The sequence below is a fragment of the Rhodamnia argentea genome, chromosome 6, assembly GCF_020921035.1.
Source record: "Rhodamnia argentea isolate NSW1041297 chromosome 6, ASM2092103v1, whole genome shotgun sequence".
Lineage (NCBI taxonomy): Eukaryota > Viridiplantae > Streptophyta > Magnoliopsida > Myrtales > Myrtaceae > Rhodamnia > Rhodamnia argentea.
This window is the reverse complement of record NC_063155.1, coordinates 17,134,254-17,155,300: the sequence shown is the minus strand read 5'-3', so window position 1 is coordinate 17,155,300 and position 21,047 is coordinate 17,134,254. Positions and strand designations below refer to the sequence as shown.

Below are 21,047 nucleotides of genomic sequence, written 5' to 3'. Positions count from 1 at the left end.
AGGGCCTCACGGGCATTGAAACCGAGGATCTCCGGTTGCTGAGACATTCATCGCGGAGCAATTCAAAGTGCACAAGGGCTGGTACGTTTTTCCGGATCGAAGTCCCGACGACACGAGCACGAGAGTTTCGGTAAAAGAAATCGCAGACGTGGTGATCCAATTCCTTCGTCTAAGTTTTATCCGGGATGATAGGGCCATGAAAATAGGGAATTTCGAGTGGCCAGGCATTTTTCTTATTCAGGAATAAAGATGGAAAATGATTTTGCATGGCTCGGAGCTCTTCTTCGCTTCACTATTAAATCGTGATTAACATGCAAAATTAATCTAATTCCACACTCGTAAATCATGATTAGTCCCGCTTCACTTCTTGTTCTCCTCCTAACTCTGCTCACGCATTGGCCCCCTCAAGCGCAACCTACTGACACGTCCGACGTCTCCGGCATGATCACTCAGGTCTGCGACCACACCCTGAACGGGAAGCTGTGCCGGAGCGTGCTCGAGTCGGGCGGCCCAGCGAGCGACTACTCGGAACTCGCCAGGATCGCCCTGAGGGCCGCGATGGCGAACGCGAGCGCCATCTTCAACCACGTCGACAGCCTCGTCCGGGCAGGCGACCCCGACCCCTTCGTGAGGCAGTGCCTGTCGGACTGCTCCGACGACTACCAGGACGCGATGGACCAGATTGAGGACTCCCTGGCGGCGCTCGAGACCCGAGGGTACGACGACGTGAGCGCATGGGTCGGGGCCGCGATGAACGACGCGGACTCGTGCGAGGAGGGGTTCAAGTCGAAGACGGGGTACCGCTCCCCCCTCACCGACATGAACGAGGCGTTCCACGATATCTGCACCATCATTATCGCCATAAGCCATCTGCTGATCGAGACGTGATCGGCCGGAGCTCGTTCTGCGACGGTCGATCGGTCTATCGGAAGGCGATCGGCCGAAGCATTGAATTCAAGGTGCGGTCTGCAATAAATGGCACCAACAGATGATGAGGGGCTAAATGAATGGCGTCAAGATCGCATGGAATACGGTCATCCATGTCCGGTCCCCAAGAGACGTGCGAAGGCGAATGTAAATGCGCTGCTGAACCTTGATTAGCGACATCATTAGCACTAATTAATGTTTATTTGGAAGCTAAAATTACTTAATTTAAAGTACTTTTTGATGAAGGCTCCGAGGGCTGTTTAATAAAGACAATGCCGAGATCTCCGTGCCCCTTTTGATCACGTTTTGCGTCCGGTCCCAGCGAACACGCAATGCATTAATGCGCTGAAAACACAAGGTTTTTTGTTTTTTGTTTTCTCTCTCTTCTTATTCAAATGAGCTTTGATCATGTTTATAAATTGCTCGAATTGTAGGATCCGAATGCACATCCATAAAACTAAATTCGGAATGAGTTATGGTGTTATTAGTGCGGACACGATCATTTTGAACGTTTGAATTGCTTAGAAATATGAATCAACAGAAAACAATGTGTTTAAAATAAGGAAAATAATTTCTCATTGAAAATTTCGATAATCAGCTTTCAAACTACGACTAGATATTTGCGTTTGGACTAGAGATTCATTGCTTCCCCGACGTTGGAGCTTGGGTCCTCAACACCCTAGCCCGAGTCCAGGTCCTTGGTGCTCGGGCTCGATTCCTCAATGCCTCTGCACAGATCCGCTGCACCTCGGTGGATGTGCCCTTGCCCGGGATCAAGTCCTCGGTGCTTGGGTCGGGGTCCATCAAGGCTCGACCAAGGATCCTTGTGCCTGTGTCTCCGATGTGCGCAAGCGTATGTGTATTTAGGAAATTCAAATTAAGATTTTCCTTTTCAAACGATTGAAAATGTGTTCTTGTTCTTTTTCGGGCATCATCCGAACACCGGAAAATATTATCATTTTCCTGAAAACTCTACAAAACATTTTTTCGGAATATTTATATTTTTTGTGAAACATGTTGGATATTTAAGTGGTTTTGAAATATCTTTAAAATAGTTTTGATAGAAAATTATGATCGCTATGATTAGCCATCATTATTTCCAACGGTTAGTTTTCTAACAGTCACATAACGTTTTCTAAGATCATGTAAATTGCATAATAGTTTTGTAATGTTTGAGTTATTTCTTCATAAACTCGAGATTATTCTTGTAGCAGCAAAATAATAGTCATCAATTAATTACCAACCGATTCCTAACGGCTCTTTTATTTGAAAATAAAATTACAAATCATGATTCAAAAATTGTGTCCAAAAAATTACAAAAGAGATTTTGCCTTTTTTTTTTTTTCTTTTTCGCTTGGCTATACATATAATAGTGTTCCTATTCCTTCTAATATTCAGTGCGGAATATAGAAGAAGGTTTAGTGTATCTTGGGAGGATAGCCGTTAGAAGCCTTACGCATCGAGTTTCGTACTCCAAGAGGCGAAATTATCCTTAAGGACAGTGCTTGCACGCCTCAAATAATTGTTCTTACTTTTTTCTCTTTTCTAAATTAATTTCTAACATTCTTATTTTTCATGTCATCTAATATTGTTTCAACAATCTTTAGGATAATGCCTAATGGGTTCTCAACTTGGAACCGCCGCTGCTATCACCGTTATTGGAATTGAACGAGGACTCGAAAACGGCGAAAGACAAGTATCACATATTCGTGGGACATTACCGAACATTCAGCACAGGCAAAAATGCCTTTCAAGCTATGGTAAGCTCGTCAAGTTCGTCAATGCCATCGACCAGAACCGGGTATGTACCTCAGCTCTTTCTCATGGCGAGCTTGAAATAAACCCACTTTCAATAATGGCTATGAAAACCCTTTTTCAATGGCTGTGAAGTGTTCCGATTTGCGAGAAATTATGTTGTATTCTTTGAGAAAAATGATTGCAAGAACATTGATCTATTGTGAGATTCTCCATGATCTGATTAGTTGATGATTGAGAAGTACTCGTGTGGGGAAGTTCAAGTGTCATTCTAATGGAAATTGTGTGGACATGATGCTACACTTGTAGATTGTTTACTAAGAAATGTCTGCTCTTTGGTTGTGCGAGTGACTGTGGCATGACATGTTCTTATTTTTTTAAACCGTGTGCACTTGTATGACCGTAAGGCTCCCCCCCCCCTCTCTGCTTTTGTTGTCGCATTCTTGTCTTGTGCCTGTTAATGCTAAGAATGATCTTTGATGTTCGCCTTTTACATTATGTGGGTTCCATATCCATTTCAAGGCAATTGAGGATCTGTATAGCAGCGATTCTAATTTTCTGATTCTGTTCTCCGGAACAAAATGAATTGAAAATATTTTTGGTAATGTAAATGATTCCGATTTTAATTTTGTTCCTGGAAAGAGTTTTGGAGCAAAAACTAGAATAAAAATAAAAGTTGATTCTAGAAAAAGAATCACTTTTGAGAATCACAAAAAAGAATAAAGTCTCAATTTTTTTTAAAAAGACGAAGTCCACGTGGGATTCCACGTCAACTTCCGAACTTTAAAAAAAATTAAAATTAGATTTGAAAATTTACTAACTACTAATTTTTTTAAATATATTTTTTAAAAATTAAATTTAAAAATAAGCTTTAAAATTTAACAAAATAAATTTAAAAATTTAAAGGGGGGATTAAAAAATTTTAAAAAATTTTAAAAAATTAAAAATATATCAAAATTGGGGGGGGGATATAAAAAATAAAAAAAAACATTTTTAAAAAATTTTAAAGAAAGAACTCTTGCCATCTTGTTGTTCTTAAGAACAAATCAAACGCAATTTTGTTTCGAAAATAGAAATTTTGTCTTGTTATGAAACGCGTTCCGATTTTTTAAAAATTATCTAGGAAACAGAATCATAAAATATGATTATAATCTCAATTACTTTTTTGGATCAGAATCTATCCAGACATACCCTAAATCTTTCGTTTGGTCTCAGTCCTTTGCGGTCGAATATCCAGCCTTGGGTTAGGACTTGTTTGGCATCCACTAGATCTCTGTTAAGTCATTCATGTTTATATATTAGTTCAGGCACATGTTGTGACTAGTTTATGTTGATTTCCCAAAACAATGTTATGACAAATTGGATCAAGTTCTAATTAATAATGCATATGAGTGCTCCAATGGAGACTAACTCGTGCATTTTTTCTTAATTAAACACTACGTGTCATGTCTATGCCTGAATTTGCATCATAGTATCTTTTGTACTCCTTGCAACAAGTTTCGTGGTATTTTATGGACGAGTTAAGGAGGAGCGTATATTGAAGTGAGAAATAACATGTATTTTGCATGAATATTGTTTAGCGTATTCACTAGGTATGCATTCGTGTTAATACGTTAAATTGCGAATTATTATTCATTTGAGGGCAATGCTTGTATGACTCAGACAATTATTCTTCCTTTTTGGTCTTTTCTAAATTAATTTCTAACATTCTTATTTTTCATGTGATCTAATATTTTCCAAAAAAAAGTATATGTAAAAAAAAAAAAAAAAGTATATGTAAAACTTATTTCTTTTAAGTTAATATTATTAAAAATCTCAAAGCCTCACAAAATATACGAAACCATGTACTTTTTCTCCTCTTTTTTCCCAAACAAAAGAATTTACTACTGGACTACATAAATACAATTAATCAAAAATCAAACATTTTCAAATCATAACGATTGAAATACGAAACATTTTTATTTTACTTTCTCTTTTCAAAAATTTGAAAAATAAAATCAGAAGATACAAAATGCTAAATATAGTCAAATTAATCCAGGACTCCATAAAGGTTTATATCGAACGATGCGGTTTATTGAATGAAAAATCAATATCCTTAAAAAAATAATAATTCATATTACTTGAGAAAATGATTTAAATAAATTATTATCGTTGTCCACGAAAATATAAAAAAAAATAAAGTATCATTCATGAAGAAGAAAAAAAAAAGGGTTTTTAAAGTTTTCTGCAACCGACACGAACGTTCGAATTGCAGACGAAAGAACGAATGGGAAGCAAGCAAGAACCAGGCAAAGATGAATTGTGATCCGATTACATTGGAGCACATCTCCGTAGGAGAGACACACAAAGGAGGAGGCTCAAGCAGATCAGGATCAAACCGAGCTTCGCTGTTCGCACAGATAAAATCCTCGAAATCATCGCCCGAGCTCGCTCGCTAACGAGCTTGGGACTTCCAGGAAGAACTACGTGCGACCGATCGCGGAAAAAACACAAGAAGAAAAAAAAAAAAAGGAATCTCGAAGATCGAGCGAGAATGGCGAATCGAAGAAGAGTCGATAAGAGGCGCGACTCGCTTCGGATTGTGGCCGCGAGGCTTTTGACGAGAGGAGCGAGCGATTCCACCGCGGCGGCCGCGGAAGCCGAAACCCTAGCGAGCGATGTGGTAGTTTCAGTTTCGATGAGGTGGGCTTAAATAGGCGAAGTTAGGGGGGAGAGGCCTCTCTGTCTTGGCTCTTGTTAGGGTTTGGTGACGACGGTAACGGGTCATGGGCTCGGTTCACGATTTGTCAATCGGGTCCTGGCCCGATCTAATTGCTCCCAGTTCTCCGACTTTAGGGATTCAATTTTCTCCTAATTGCTAAGAAATCATGCTTACTAAGGAAAATCAAGTTTTAAGGCCTTGATCTTCACGCTTTTCCTTGCCAATTGGAGGAAAACCAGAGTCACGTGATTATTCGCAACATCGGTGTGATTCAAAACTCGGGTTTTACAATAGTCACGACTTGATTTCTACCTTACGCTTTGGCAACATTTTGGGATTGAGTCATCGAGCTCAAGGCCCAAAAATGATATGGGGCGAGAACGAGAAGGATGCGACTGGTGAATCAAGATTCGAGAACACAAGTCACTTGGGTCTTGCTCCATGTTGGCAAGGGTCTCACATTCTATTAACATAGTGTGCCGCAAATACTAAATAGAAAACACCTAGAGACGAATTTACGAAGAGGCAAAATAATGCATGAATGGCAAGCCAAACACACTCTAAAACTGAAAATAGCCAACATATTGTGCCCACAATTCCATTAGTGAAGCGAGGTCGAGCACCGCGGAGTGGCGAGGTGAATCCCGGCCTCTGTCAGAATGAGCTCCACGGTGGTCATGATTGCCATAAGCACAAGGACGAGCATTTTGTCGAAAGATTTGCGTATGCAAATGGCTTTCGGCATCAGCTGTGGCATCAATAAGGTACTGATTACCTATATTGGACGTGGCCATCGATAGGAGCGGCGAGGGTTTGTGCTGCGGCACGAGGCTTATGGACGGTCGACCCACGAACAAGCGTGTAGAACAGTCGAAGTGACAAAGGTTCTTGATGATCCGGCCGGCTGCAGCTTCCGGGGTGGCCGGGAGGTTGAACGGGAACCCGAGGTTGAGTTTTTTTTGGGGGATTTCACTTTTGGCCCCTCGGGGGTTGCCATTTGAAGTGTTGATGGAGAGATGGAGGATGGTCTGTGTGTTATGCCGGACACATGTTTTGATTTGTGAAATGATATGAAGATGAGAGAGATGAGCGAGGATGGTGTTGACACCTAATTTTGGCAATCCCGTATTTTGTTTTGTTTTATTTTATTTTATTTTATTTTATTCCGTTAGAATATTGTCTAATGGGTCAATTATGCATTTTTATGTGTTATATATATATATATTTATACATACACACACACACAAATATGTGTTCTCTTATTTTTATTCCCAAAATGGAAAATAAAAAATATATCTATAAATCTTACAAAAATTTTTATTAAAAAAATTATTTAAAAAAAAAAGAAAGAAGAAAGAAAAAATCGGAACGGGCCAGTCAAGCCCGCCCGTGCGAACCTCGGCCCACGTGCGGAGTAGGCCCACGCGGGCAGCCCAGCTGGTTTCAGTTTTTCCCCCCCAAATGGATAGCCCATCTCCCCTTTTTTTTAATTTTTCCTCAGCCCATCTCTTTCTTTTCTCCTCCTCAGCCCATCCTCCCCTTTTATTTACCAATAGCCCATCTTCCATTTTTCACCCCACTCACGTCACCCTCTGCTGCCCAAGATTCACGTCACTCACATTTTGATACAATTTTATACGATTCTTTTTGTTTTTTGGGTCAAATTTTTTTATTTCGTTTCTTCTTTTTTTTCCTTACGGGTCCCACTTTCTTCCTGTTCTTCTTCTTCCTTCCCGCGCCTCCTCTTGTAATCTCTCTTGCGCGACGACGTTCCCTTCTACGCCTCCCGCTCCTTCTAAAAATTTCGACGTTCCCTGTGTTATTATCTGTGATGCCAATCCCGTCCTCCTCCACCCTTTCACTCGTCCCGGCATTGGGCTCACCGGTGACCTCCCTAGCGAGCCCCTTTTCTCCTCCAATATTACATTTCATGGACGGGCATTAATCATCTTCAGCCTGAAGCGACGAATTGAACATGCTACCAAGAAAACTCAATACGAAGAGAGCCCTGTTATACGGGAAGAGGCATAAAACGTCTTCATCCTCAAGCCATGAATTGAACTTGGTATGAAGAACACTTTATAAGCCAATTGACGCTCAGTGCTCTCTTGACCAGAAGCCAAAAAATATTTCCGCATAAATTTCTCCGCCAAAGCTGCAAGCGAAGAAGTAAGAAACACAAAGTGGAAAAGAAAACGAATTAAAAAAATTAGCAACAGACAGAATCCGACACAATTGGAACTTCTCGCACCATGGAAGGTAATACAGGAGGAGGGAAGTAGGACCCAGCAAGGAAAAAAAGAAGAAGAAATGAATAAAAAGAGTTGAAAAAAAAAAAGATAATATAGAAATTGTGCCGGATGTGTGGGCCACACAAATGATAGAATGATCAAAACATACAAAAAAAAAAAAAAAGTGTCAAAGCCATAAGGGGAGTGAAAAAAGCGCGAACCAATGCGACTTATCTTTCAAAAACAAATGTAATGTGTGCTCCATGAATGAGCTCAGATCCTGTAGTGCATAACCACCGTTGGATTTATGAGCAAATTCTAGGGCTGAGCATAATTGACCGATCGAACTGGCAACCGTCCGGATTGGACGGTCTGGTCCGATTCCCGGTTCCATAGAATTGGAAGCGGTTACGATTGGCCGGGTTCTCGATTCTAGGAAGAACCTAACCGACCGGATTGGATTGGATAATATGTTTTTGTTTTTTTTTTTTCTAAAAGAGATTTCCTAAATGCAAATGTGAACCAAAACCTAAGATGATTTAGCGACAATGCGATGCAATTAACGAGAGATGATACGATTGAATATGTCGTTAAAGAGAAATCACAAGAAAATGCAACAGATCCAATTATTGGACTGCCCGAGAACTGGATGGGTTTGGTTCTCGATTTCGGGGTGGAACCGGACCGGACCAAACCGGGAACAGGTCAACCCTAATAAATTATCTCCTTTTAATGCATCTTGCGTCATGGTATACATAAGAACGACCCACGAAATATTTTGACGATGCCCTTATCTCGATTCGCCTTATTACATTGGGTCTCGAGCTATATAGATACAGATATGCCCAACAGATTCATCGGTTTTGTACCTTCCATAACTGATGTCTCCATTCTTTCTAAAGAAATATTCTTCCAACTTTTGGACAGTTTAACTTTAAAAAAAAAAAAAAACTTTCATATTAGGTCTCAAACAGTAGATCGGGACAATGCAACTTTACATAAAAAGGTAATGTTCGGGTTTGGCATATATGTAGAAATCAAGAGCAAAACGAGTCAGAAAAAGATCATCTATGTATACGTAATTTGCTTAGTCAAGTCAAAAGGTGCCCTCGGACGCGGAGTCGTAATTGCATCGACTCGACTGGATTCCCACCGGCCACCCAAATCGACCAAAAGGCAAACCCTCGCTGTGTTCGGACGAGATTAGACATAGACACTCGGCGCGGCTCGGTCCGACCCGACCATCATCGGACCTATTCAATGTCCTGATGTTCTCAAAGTGCCACAAGCCGTGCGGTCGGGAACCGGCCTACTTAATAGACGGTGAGTGATTAAGATTTTTAAGATGCCATGTTATCGTCCTTTCAAATCCTGAAGAAATCGAAAATTCATAATCCAAATCACCAAAAAATACTCTATTTACTTACCGCGTTCAATTAGGCAGAAAATAAATAAGGAAAAGCAAGTAAACCTGGATTAAGATCGACAATCTTTGGTGCAGGTTTTAAACCTTAGATGTTCCTTGAGAGGTACAACGTTAGAGAAGCTCAGATGATTTGTGTTTTAATGTTTAAGAAGCTAATCTTTTCCAATGCAATAGCATCGAAAGAGAAGAGAATCAAGGAAAACGCTGCTAATTTTGAGTGAAGATCATCATCATGAGGCACGGAAACGGAAGTATATTACTCCAAATCAAGCTGTAACAAGTATTACATCATTGATCATTTCCGAGCTTTTAATACATCCGAGGAGAAAAGAAACAACTCCGGAGACCCCCCGAGAATATGTTGTTGAGGAACGAAGATTAGGGAGAATTTCTAGTTTAGACGGCCACCATTCCGGCGGTGAACGGGATGCCGTACTTCGGGATCCAGGTGCCGCCGCGCAGGAATTTTCCGGCGGTGAAGTCGGTGGCGTGCTGCGGGGTGATGGTCTTGATGCCCTTCCATGTCACGCGCCTGGCCGTGCTAGATCCGGGTCCGCGGTTGCCGAACTCGGTGTAGAAGCTGGTCCTGAGGCCGAAGTCCCCCATCCAAGGAAGCCAACCCTCGGGCTGGATGATGTCGTCGATGTAGGACTGCATGATGATGGTCCTAGAGTACTGCTTCCACGGGCGGCCGAGGAATGACCTGGAGAGAAACAGAAGGGATTATTTGTCAAGAAGGTTTCGGTTCGTGAATTCGCCGAATCGGAGAAACCTGGATAGGTTCGATCGGACCACAAAGGGATTTCCTAGTCCTTGCGAAATTCGTTCCATTTTCACATAAATATTTGGCATCAGTGGATATAAAGTTTGGCTCGATGTCCGGTCCTCACCTGAATTTGGCCTTGACGGGAAGGTAAGAGGCGTCGCCGGTGATGGTGCAGTTCTGGAGGATGATGGCTGAGGCCTGGCGCCTCTCCTTCCTGCCTTGGGCGGTCACGATGCACTGCTGGTTATCCAACGGCTTGCGGACGAGCATCTTGCAGTTCTGGAAGACGACTGCGGCGTCACCGAAGATGAAGTCGATGGTGCCGGAGATGGTGCAGTCACGGTAGAACTGGCGGTTGGCGTGGGTATAGAGGGTGTCCTGGTATCCGTCCATGTGGCAGTTGTAGAAGACGGAGAAGTCGGATTGGACCCTGAGAGCCACAGCCTGGTGCTTGATCGCGCCGGCATCGTTCTCGAACCCGATGTCCTTGGCGAAGAAGTGTTCGCCGAGAACAGCTACACGATGTCGCGGAAAGACCAAAGATTAACTCAGTTCAAGTGCAGGAGAATTTGGAAATTTCCAATGGTGCTTACCGACGGTGGCGGTTTTGAAGGTGTTGACACCATCAACGTAGTTGCTGTTATAGACGATCCTGGTCTTGGTCGGTCCGTCTCCGACGAGCACCAAATGAGTCATCTTCTTGTCGAAAGTCACCTGCTCCCTGTAAATTCCCTCCTTGATGTACAGCACGAATGTGTTGTTGCTCTTCAACGGGATGTCCTTCAATGCCTCGGTGATGGTCTTGTACTTGCCGCTTCCGTCCTTGGCCACAACGAGGTCCGGCTTGAGACCCGACCCGACCTTGGCCTGGAGAAGCCTACGCTTGACGGGGTCCATCCACAAGGGGAACTCGCCGTGCCCGAGGACCTCGACGTCGGCCTCCTGGAGGAGCCGACGGTTGCCGTTCAGGAAGTTGAGGTTCAAGTTTGCGAGGACGGTGGAGAACTCGGACACCATGGCGAGCCCGTTGCTGGTCAACATGGCTGTGGCGTTCAAGGTCTTCCTCATCGTCTCACCGGCGTCGCCGGTGGCATTCTCGAACCCGTCCAAGCAAGTCTCTTGGTAGGTGATGGCCGCGCCGAGCCAGGTCTTCAAGTCCGCCAAGAACTCGTCGAGCTTGCTCACGTCGAACTCTCCAAGCTTGTCGAAGGAGCTTTGGAGGTCGTCGATGGCGTACTCCATCAGCTCCTTGCAGTTCTGGAGGGCCTGCGAGGTCCTAGGGTCGTTGGCGAGCTTCTTCAAGGTGACCGACTTCTCGGCCGCCTCGGAGATCTTCTTCATGGCGACATTGAACCCGGCCTTGATGAGCTCCTTAGGGTCAGTCACATTCGGCCCGGCGGTCTCAAGGCTCTGGACGCACGCCTCCTTGTAGTCGGTCGGCTGGCACATGGCCTGGATGGCCTTCATGGAGGCGGAGACCTGCTTGGTCTCGCCCTGGGGGGCCTCGGCCCCGCCCGAGCTCTTGCTGACGCCAGCGATCACCGCGACGGCGGCGACCACCAGGATCAACGAGCTGACAGCCGCGATGGCGACCTTCTTCTTTTTCCCCTCGGAAGACATCTCTTTTCAAGTCCCTAACCTCCTCCTCCTCCTCCTCCCGGTCGCGGCCAAACGATGTCGGAAACGGCACCGAAAACGATCTAGCAAAGGAAAATTTGCAAAAACTAGAAGCTATCTAAATCCTCTTCTTAAGAAAAAAAAAAGATTGATAATACAGGATCGAATGGACAAAAAAGATTTTATTTACCAAAGAGACAAGAGGCCCCTCTCGTCCCTTAGTAAGATTTGTCGGAAAGGTCTCTTTTTTTTCCCGGAGCGGAATGGTTTTTTTCCAAGGGTCGGAAGGTTTGGGGATGAATTTATATGGGGACATGGTCGTGAAGTTGGTTGTGGGATCTGTGGCCTGGAGGGAAAAGAGGGTGGGTTCAATCCCTGCTTCAAAAATAGGAGATTTGCCCAAATTAAGCAATGAACGATTGTTTCCATTCGTGGCTTTGCCTCAAGTTTTGACGCTAACCACATAGGCTGGCTTGAGTTTTGTGCCTCTGGTTAAAGTTTGACATAAGATCACAGAAAAGATAAAATGGGTTTAGTCCGTAAATTAAAAAAAAAAAAAAAAAGGAAGAAGGGTTAATACTAGATCGCTCAACTGGATTGCGTCGGATGTGCGCCGTTAAATTTGTACCGCATGAAAATGGGTCAAAACCGGTTAAATGGGTCAATGCGGGTCCGAATTGATTTCAATTTTTTCCTCATAAATGCAGTTTTTTTTCTAGCCTTTGCTCTTGCAGCACCCGTGCAAATTTTGCATATTCCTCATCTCTTCTTGAGAAACAAGCTATAGGATTAACCGCATTTTATATGTTTCGGATTTTAAATTACATTGACCAAGAAGTGTGTGCGAAACGAAGGCCTAGTCGGCAAACGGCGGCGGAGGACGACTGTGGCGGGTGGAGGTCGGCAACGGCAGCGGCAGCCGGAGACATTGCAGAAAATTTTTTTGTTTATTTTTCTTTCTTTGTTTTTCTTATAAAAAAAAATTAAAATTAAATAATAAAAAAAGAAACTTATGTACTTGAGTTGAGGCCCATTTACAAGTGGGTGCTTGGGAAGTTGCGGGCCACCGGCCAAAAATGGGTTTGTAAAAGACCCAAATACAACCCACATTGTTTGGGCTTTTCCTTTTTAAACCCATATATAACTCAGGTCTTAATTTTAATGAGACGCATATTTGACCCACTTTCATAAATGTAGGTTAAAATATGGATCTTAATACCACAAAAATTTCAATTTGTACACATTTGATAAATTTATATCAAATTAATTTTTTTACCATAAAAAAATCCCAAACTAGTATACCTGTGTTAAATTTTACCATTTGTTAGTTTTCGTTAAATATATGGGTTTTTACCCTCCGTTTGTTATAGATGTATTAGTTTTGAGATTTTTTGTCTTATTAATCTAATTCAATGGAAACTAAAGAGAAATTATTACAGGTGTACCGATTTAGAGTTTTTTGTGGTTAAAAAATTAATTTGAAGTAAATTTGTATTACTTTTGGATTTTTTGGTTGGCGAAAATTAATTTGGAAAGTGTACTAATTTATAATTTTTCGTGATATTAACATAATTAAAAAGGAAAGGAGTTGGTACACATTACACTCGCGCTAGTCCTCCTAGTGATGCTAAGGAAATTGAAAACCGGTGAACGAAAGAAATGCTCGCTTAATTAAAAATCGTTTAGAGTGGAGAGACGGGATAAATGTAATAGGTAACATTTATTATATAATGTACGCAAATTAATACATTCCTAGGTTTTTTGTCGTATAAATGGAACACTTGGGTCGCAATCAACAGAAAGAAAGACAAAGTAAAAAGTTAGACCACATGCTGCTAAAGTCTATTTTACCCCTTAGAAGTACACATGACACCTCTGTCTACATTAAAGGACTTTCAATTGCTCAATCCGGCACTGAACCTGACCCCGGTGGCCGGCAGCCACGCGGTCCCGTCGATGAACCGTCGGACCGTGAAGAAGCCGGCCGTCGCGGCGTCGCGGATGATGTGGTAGCCGGGCCACGTGACGCGGCCAGAGAGCGAGGCGCCGGGCCCGTAGTTCCGGTACTCGCCGTACCACAACGTGCCGAGAGCAAAGTCGCCGTACCACTCGAGCCAGCCTCTCGGCTGGACCTGACTGCTCATGTACGTGTTGAGGAAGACGGTCCTGGAGAACTGCTTCCATGGCCTGCCGAGGTAAGTGGGCTGGGTGGCCAAAACGTAAGAGTCTTGGATTGAGAACCCGGTGCTCTGGTCGGGGCTTTTCCTTCCCTGTGCCGTGATGGTCACCTTTTGGAGGGGCAGGGGCACTCTGGTAAATATCCTGCAGTTCTGGAGGACCGCCGCGCCGTTCCCGAAGATGAAGTCGATGGTGCCGTAGACGTCGCACTCACGGTAGAACTGGCGTAGGGAGTGGGCATAGAGCGTGTCCTGGTAGCCCTCCATGCTGCATCGGTAGAACGCGGACTGATCCGAGTCGACACGGAGCGCCACCGCCTGGTGGTTCTGCGGCCCCGCCGTGTTGCGGAAGGTCATGTCCCTGGCTATGAACCCCTTGCCGGACACCGCTACAATCGTGATAATGCGAGAGATAGTGGTTAGTTATTAGATTCACTTCATTTTCGCCACAATGTTAATGTTCAAATCGAATGATTTGAGATCGAAACATATTGCATCTAATAATTAGGTTACTTACCAACAGTAGCAGTCCTAAAGGTCGTCCATCCCTGCATAAAATCTCGATTACCGGTGACGATGGTGGCTCCGATGCCATCTCCGACAAACATGATGTTCGTTTTCTTCTTCTTCAAGTCAACGTTCTCGCTATAAACACCCTTCTTGATATATATGATGTACCTCCTGTTGCTATAGCTTGGAGCTTCGATGACTGCGTCCGTGATGGTGCGGTAATGTCCGCTCCCATCCGACGCGACGACGGCATCTACATGCATGCCAACCGGACTTGCCTTGAGCAGCTCCTGATCGCCTTCCGTCATCCATGCCGGAAACTCCGGGTTCCCGTCACTGGAGTTGGTACGAGGCGTCGGGAACGGTAAAGTGTGCAATTGAGAATACATAGTCAACACATTCCCGATGAGCTGTGTGACTTGCTTCAAGCTCCCCCTGATGAAATTCTCCAGGCGCCCGTCCGTGCCCTCGAAGCCCTCGAGGCACGTGTCTTGGTTGCTCAGCGCGGCGCTGAGCCACGCTTTCAGGTTCCCGCCAGAGTGGCTGTTCTCCGAGCCAGCTTGAATATTTTTCATCACTCCCACAGACCAAGCGATCTCCGAGATGGAGAAATCTAGCAGTTCCTTACAGTCCTCAATCGCGACTTGTTCACGGTAGCTCACAGACAGGGCTGTGAACTTCGTGATCGACTCAATGGCCGCTCTCGCTTCGTGGAGAGTGGCTTGAAGCGCGGCGCTAAGGACTGAAATGGAATTGGGAGGCCCTGCGTTATCGAGCTCGGCCTGCACGTTTAGGAGGCATGAGCTTTGGTCTTCGACGTCCTTGCAGACTTGGGGAAGCAAGGCTTGAATGTGAAGTGTCTGTTCTTTAGAGGAGGCTGCTTGGGACAGAACACCAAGGGGTGGTAAGAGAATGAGGATGAGGAGGGAGTTCACTAAGGCCATTGCTGCTGGCTATCTGAAAGCTGGAAGGAGAATGGAAAAAAGCAACTGGTGGTCATCGGAACGTGAACAGAGAATTTGCTTATGTATATAGTTTGAGAAAGTGGTCGGATTGTTTGGTCTGAAAGGAAAGGGTTCGTCTTTTGGAGCCTTGCATTTACCTTCCCTTGTGCTTTTTCTCAGGAGGAAGTCACGTTTTGTTTACAGATGCCCTGCCTTTGTACACTGCTTGGTGCACCCAACAAGCGATCCTCCGAGCCTTTGCGGCGGCTTCCTGTTTAAAAGCATTAAGTGCTGATGTGCCATGGTTTAACTGGAACCGAATTTATTCAAAGGGTTCGTAGAAGCAACTTTGAAACTTGATGACATTAACAAGGCTGAGATCCTTGAAATCAGGGTGATTTATACGTAAGTTTATCAGTTCAGATAAAGCAAGAGTTCCAAGTACAAATTGCTTCCAAAACCCCAAAGGAAGGTGTACCCGTTTCTGCATCCCAATTGTCGGCAAGGGCAATGGTTGAGTGAGTCTGATCTTTGTGCAGCACAATAAGCTATAGTTAAGTCTAATATAGACTGCTTAATACACCAGTCGAGCTGCTCTAGGGCGCATCAAATTGTGGAAACTATGTGAGGTACGCTTGATTTTCGATACCGAGCACATGATTCTTCTAGGTGTGATCTGACTACTAATCCCATCTTATGTTGCAGCCTCTAGCACGCAACATCTCGCGTACATCTGAGGAAAGCTTGAATCTTAAAGCAGCAAGCAACTTGACCTTTTTCATCCTGACCCAGCACGACCGAAGGGCAAGCTCAAAGCCTTCAACTGTCACTTTGTTGAGATGCACCAACTTCACATCCTGCAGGCGTGTCAAGTTGCTCAGCACCATGCACAGCCCCATGTTAGAGATGTTGCAGTAGCCTAAGTTTATCTGCCACATGCGTAGAAGTTGAGCACCATAAGATCACCCATTCGGCAAATTAAAGAACTAATTAGAACCGACACAATATTCAGGCCTACCTAGCAGCTCTTGAACAATAAATAATGGAACCGTTCTTCAGCCTTATTAGGTAAGGAGCTTTCATTTTCGAGGTTAGCTTTTATGTAATATTCATGGAGGTAAGCAGGCTATAAATTGTTTGGTTGTAAGAGCATGTGGAGGGAATTTGCCTCACCTTTTAACAAGTATTTAACAATTGTCAAGAGATGGGGGTTCGATGTTTTACAGATGAGATGACAGATTATTTGTGCTGTTAGATATAGAATGGCAAATTTTAACATTTAGAATGAAGGTTGACAAGTGACAATCAAAGGGACACGTAGGAAATGGGAAAGCATAACATAGTTCACTTCTTTAATTGTCGATGGTTCTTGATTTATCATTGAGCATAGAGTGACAGTAGCAGGTCAGTTGCACCCCTGCTCTTTGTTTCTAGTCAAGGATACTGATGTAACCAACCGTCTCTCTCCTTTACTAGTTTAGGCTACTAATGTGACGGTTTCTAGCCAAAAAATGACAATGAAAGGGGAATGAAAAAAGTTTGATATCGGAAAACCAACCATCTTTTCTATAGTTTCAATGCGGTACACTAACTACTGAGAACAGCTGACTTCTTTTTATTTTTTGGCTGATAGAATAGCTGACTTAAAGCAATAGGAGAAGGATATTAACTATCCATGTCCTATTTGTGAAAATTTTACTTTTCACAGGCAGCGCTTCTCTAGATAAACAAGGGAGTTGTCATGATAAAGTGGACAAAGTTGAAAATGAAGAGAAGTCGATGGGTTTTCATGAATTTTACCACATGTTAGATCTGAGAAATTATGAGACACGAAATGCTCGTAAGAGTGCACTAAATTACTTGATAGCATGTTGAAAATCTGAGGAAGATCGCATTGACCCTCACGTTTCCACGAAATGGTACATTTTCAAACATCTAGGAAGTTATCTCCCTCAAGGCTTTACTTTTATACTCTTAACATTCCTTATAAAATTGTTATGATGAAAGTTAACTTTTAGAGCTCTGGCGGCAACTGTACCTGTCGCAAGTTGTGTGAGTGGTAGGCAAGTGCCCAGAAGCCAGAATCATCAACATTTCCACAGTATTTCATGTCTAAATCAGCCAGTCTCTTGCATCCAGCTGCAAGTGCCATCAAACCAGCACCAGTCACATTGGTAAGCCCACGCATCTCTAGGTCCCAAAGTTCTTCTAATTGGCCAAGATATTCCATCCCTCTGTCTGTAACATCAGAGCAGTATGACAAATTGAGCCGCCTCAGCTTCTTGCAACTGCTTGATAGAGCAGCTACTGCATCGTCTCCAATCCCAGTACAGCTACAGTCCATATTAAAGATGCTTTAAGATTTTTTTACAGCTAATACAAGTCAAAAGGAAAATCTAACCGGTGTCAAAATATTACCGGTAAAGATCGATCTCACGGATCTTCCTGCATTTAGAGGCAATATGACCTAATCCTTTGTCAGATATAGCTGGGCATAGTGCCAGCTTTAAGCATGAAAGTTCCAAACAATTAGAAAGATATTCAAGTCCTGCAGGAGAACGGGAGGACCTAATCAATGGTGTTGAACAGAGAAAGTTTCAACAGTCAAACAGGAATTTCAGAAAGAAAAAGATGCACTAATATACAACAAAAGCAGAATTGTGCAAGAAGCAGAAAGGCGAAGACATGCTTTGACAAACTGAAGTACTTGACAGTCAGCCATAAGTAAGGAAATTACATGCTAACAGGAATTACAAAGAATGTGCGGTTTCTTTGGTTTTCGAAATTTTCCCAACTTACCTGCATCGTTTATGCTGCCACAATCAGTAAGATCAATCTCCTCAAGTAGCAAACAAAATGATCCAAGGTAATAGAGACTCTTCTCAGTGATCATATTGCAAGATTCTAACTTCAGACATGTTAGGTTGCGGCAAGAATCTGATATAGCAAAAATTGCTGCATCAGTTATGGAATGGCAACATGTCATGTCAAGGACCCTCAAGTTAACACAGCCAGAGACGAGGTGCATGAGCCCCAGGTTTGTCACCCCTATGCACTTGCCTAGTCCAATTTCCACCAATGCCGTGCAATTGCTTAAGGTTTTTAAAACAGAGTCTGAAACTCGAGCCCCGTCAATTTTAATGGTATTCAGATTCTTCCAATCTTTGAAGCAGTGGAGAAGGCTTGAAGAGCATTCCTGTTCACATGTCCATATTGACGATGAAATTTACTGTAAAAAGCACACAAACACAGAGCGAGATGCATGAGTCGTGAAGCTGGAGAAACCACTAACCGTCAAGCTGCAACTTGCATTAAGATGCACGAGATATTCATGTCCTTTAACAACAGAGACCAAACCAGAAGAACTGATGCCATTGCACCTCGACATGTCAATGACCTGCAAGCATCAAAGTCACCCCTTAGCATTATGGACCTGTAAAACTTTCCATCATCCTAAAAATGAGCATTATTCACGTGCAACAACCATTACCCGCAACAAAGGGCATCCATCCCCGAGGAACTGTAATCCAGCGTCGTCAATGAGAGAACAACCCACCAAAGCCAAAACTTCCAACTTTGGTAGAGATCCAATCGATCGCAGGGAATTGTTTGTAACCTAAGGTAGCTCAGAGGTGGAAGTTTGGAAAAAAAGCACAATCAGAAACACCGAGAAAGAAAATCCTTAAGCAAAAATGCATTGCACTTCATGATATATCATCTCTTAAAATTCCTGAAATACAAAGGCATCCACTGATCTAGAGAAAAGCAAAGCCCGCCATTCAGATTCAAAATTACATCTTAAAGCACAATCTTATCCATGAACCAGGTCCAACCTGCATCTCTTATTCACAAGCATCTACTCCTAGCATAGATGATGCAAGAAGCAACAAACCAGGAAGAGAGAAGAGTAGTGAGAGAGAGCATAACATAAAATCTTCCCAATTTCAACCAACCCACACAAACGGGGCAACTGGCAAGGGGACTCTTGATCCTAAAGTCGACACCTTCAGAAATCGCACAACAGATAATACTAAAAAAGGGATCTCCTTAAGCACCACTAAAAATGGAAACCTTCTACATCGAAAAATTTAGAGTTAATAAAATCCAACAAATCAGACACATTTCACGAAATTGAGCATTGGTGATTTGATCGGATAAATTTGAAGGCATCGCCAGCCAAGTAGACAACCATATCCAGGAACAGCATATTTGGCTTTCTAAAATTTGAAACGAGAGTGAAGAATCAAAAGAAGCGAACCTTAAGATAAGACAAATCGAGGAACTTCAAGCCCACGCTCTTCTTGCACAATAGATCCACCCCTAAATCACTAATCTCCATGCACCACTTCAAGCTCACCTTCTCCAACCTCCCACAACCCACAGCGATCTTGGCCAACCCAACGTCAGTCACTCCCAAGCACTTGTCCATCGCCACTTCCCTCAGCCTCTCCCCGCACGACAGCGCCGCCGCCTCCCGGTCCCCGAACCCGCAACAGTACGACACGTCGACGCTCTCCAGATAAGCGCACGCCCTTATCACCTGCTCCAGACCGTGGTACCCCAACCCGGAGGACCGACTCAGTATCAGCTTCCTCAGGCCCCGAGTCCAGCTCAGCGAATCGCGACCCGGAGGCAATAGAGGGGAGACGCGCCGGAACACGCTCGGCGAGTTCCGACTCAACACCAGCGAGATGGCGCCGTCGTCAATCCGAGGACAGACGGAGAGGTCCAGCGTGTCGAGGCGAGGGTAGTTGGCGAGGAGAGACTGGAGGAACTCGACGCGCAGGACCCGGAGGGAGGAGCGCGTGAGGGAGTCGATCCGGTGGAATTCGCGGCACACGAGCCGCCACGACTTGCGATCGGCGTTGGAGGCGAGGCCCTTGTAGATTCGGACGAGCAAGTCCTCCGTCAAGCTCTCGAGCGACGCCATGAAACAGTGAGAGAACAAGAGATAGGCAGAGAGAGAGAGAGAGGGACGTAGAGAGACCCTGGGGAAAATGAAACGATTCGAAGTAGAAGAAGAAGAAGAAGATCGGGGAAACGTCGGTGGTTGAGCGAGGAGAGAGTGGTTAGGTGGGGACAAAGAGGAAGAGGAGGCGGAGGTGGAGGAGAGGGTGGTGATCGGACGGAGGGAGAGGCGGAGGAGCTTCGGGACGACGGCTACTCGGCGGGGATTTCATGGCTCAGATCGGCGAGTGAGAAGCAGGCGACGGAGCGGGAGTTGGTTTAGATATGGCGATGAAGTTGCCGAGAGAGTAGAGGGAGAGAAATGTAGGTATAGAGAGAGAGAGAAAGCGAGAGTGCGTTTGTGATTCAATGCGGAGCGGCCCCACTGAGCTTAGCTGAAAGACGGGACCAGTCCAAGACTCCTCGCAAAGATCGTTCAGATGAGGAACGGGCTAGATGCAGGGCACGTGGAGGAGAAGGGACGACGGGCTCCTGAGTTGGTCCGCAGGGGATCACGGCCGCCTGGTGGGCGGCGGGTTGGGCGATGCAAGATGTGTACGGTGGGACGGGACGGACAGGGGGAGGGAGGGTCCCACATGAACGTGCAAGGACCGTACCTATTTCCGTTCCAACGACTCAAAAAATAAGAACAGAACCGGAACCGGAACCAGGACCCACCACCAAAAAATCGCGCCGGTGGGGACCACGCTTCCTTTTCCCGTATTCTTATTCACACTCTTCCATTTCCAATGCAATTCCTCTCTTTTCTTCTTGAACAAGAAAAGAAATATCACTTTTTTTTTCCCCTTGATAAGACGATATTTTTTTATTATTTTTCCCAAATCCGAACTGAAAAAAAGCGAGCTGTTATTTTAAGAATTACCTAAATCGAAAATCGAACGAAACTAAAATACATAAACTTTTCAATGCAATTCGAATTTATTAGCGATTCGGTTCTATTTTTCAGATTGATTTTGACACCTTAACTCCCGACGGATGCAAGTTCTTTAAAATTGCCATCTCATCAACGGCTGTCGCGGTGATTC

At 44.2% G+C, this 21,047-nt stretch overlaps 4 protein-coding genes across 4 annotated transcripts; 1 reads left to right on the top strand and 3 right to left on the bottom strand.

The window, feature by feature from the left end:
* The first annotated feature begins 341 nt into the window (after nt 1-341).
* On the top strand, nt 342-948 carry LOC125315443 (pectinesterase inhibitor-like). Its single transcript, XM_048280466.1, has one exon. The coding sequence runs from the start codon at nt 346-348 to the stop codon at nt 886-888; it is 543 nt and encodes a 180-aa protein (XP_048136423.1). The 5' UTR covers nt 342-345; the 3' UTR covers nt 889-948.
* Nucleotides 949-9,232: 8,284 nt separating this feature from the next.
* LOC115751233 (probable pectinesterase/pectinesterase inhibitor 21) lies at nt 9,233-11,681 on the bottom strand. Its single transcript, XM_030689009.2, has 3 exons — nt 10,400-11,681; nt 9,931-10,321; nt 9,233-9,743 (listed from the first exon to the last, which is right to left on the bottom strand). The coding sequence occupies exons 1-3, from the start codon at nt 11,424-11,426 to the stop codon at nt 9,437-9,439; spliced, it is 1,725 nt and encodes a 574-aa protein (XP_030544869.1). The 5' UTR covers nt 11,427-11,681; the 3' UTR covers nt 9,233-9,436.
* Nucleotides 11,682-13,151: 1,470 nt separating this feature from the next.
* Nucleotides 13,152-15,109, bottom strand: LOC115751218 (putative pectinesterase/pectinesterase inhibitor 22). The gene is made up of 2 exons (XM_030688992.2): nt 14,118-15,109; nt 13,152-13,989 (listed from the first exon to the last, which is right to left on the bottom strand). Exons 1-2 carry the CDS (start codon nt 15,052-15,054, stop codon nt 13,319-13,321), a joined length of 1,608 nt encoding a protein of 535 aa, XP_030544852.1. The 5' UTR covers nt 15,055-15,109; the 3' UTR covers nt 13,152-13,318.
* A 290-nt stretch (nt 15,110-15,399) lies between these two features.
* Nucleotides 15,400-20,306, bottom strand: LOC115751217 (F-box/LRR-repeat protein 3). The gene is made up of 7 exons (XM_030688991.2): nt 19,313-20,306; nt 18,545-18,670; nt 18,347-18,451; nt 17,854-18,250; nt 17,473-17,602; nt 17,093-17,387; nt 15,400-15,983 (listed from the first exon to the last, which is right to left on the bottom strand). The coding sequence occupies exons 1-7, from the start codon at nt 19,982-19,984 to the stop codon at nt 15,738-15,740; spliced, it is 1,971 nt and encodes a 656-aa protein (XP_030544851.1). The 5' UTR covers nt 19,985-20,306; the 3' UTR covers nt 15,400-15,737.
* Nucleotides 20,307-21,047: the final 741 nt, after the last annotated feature.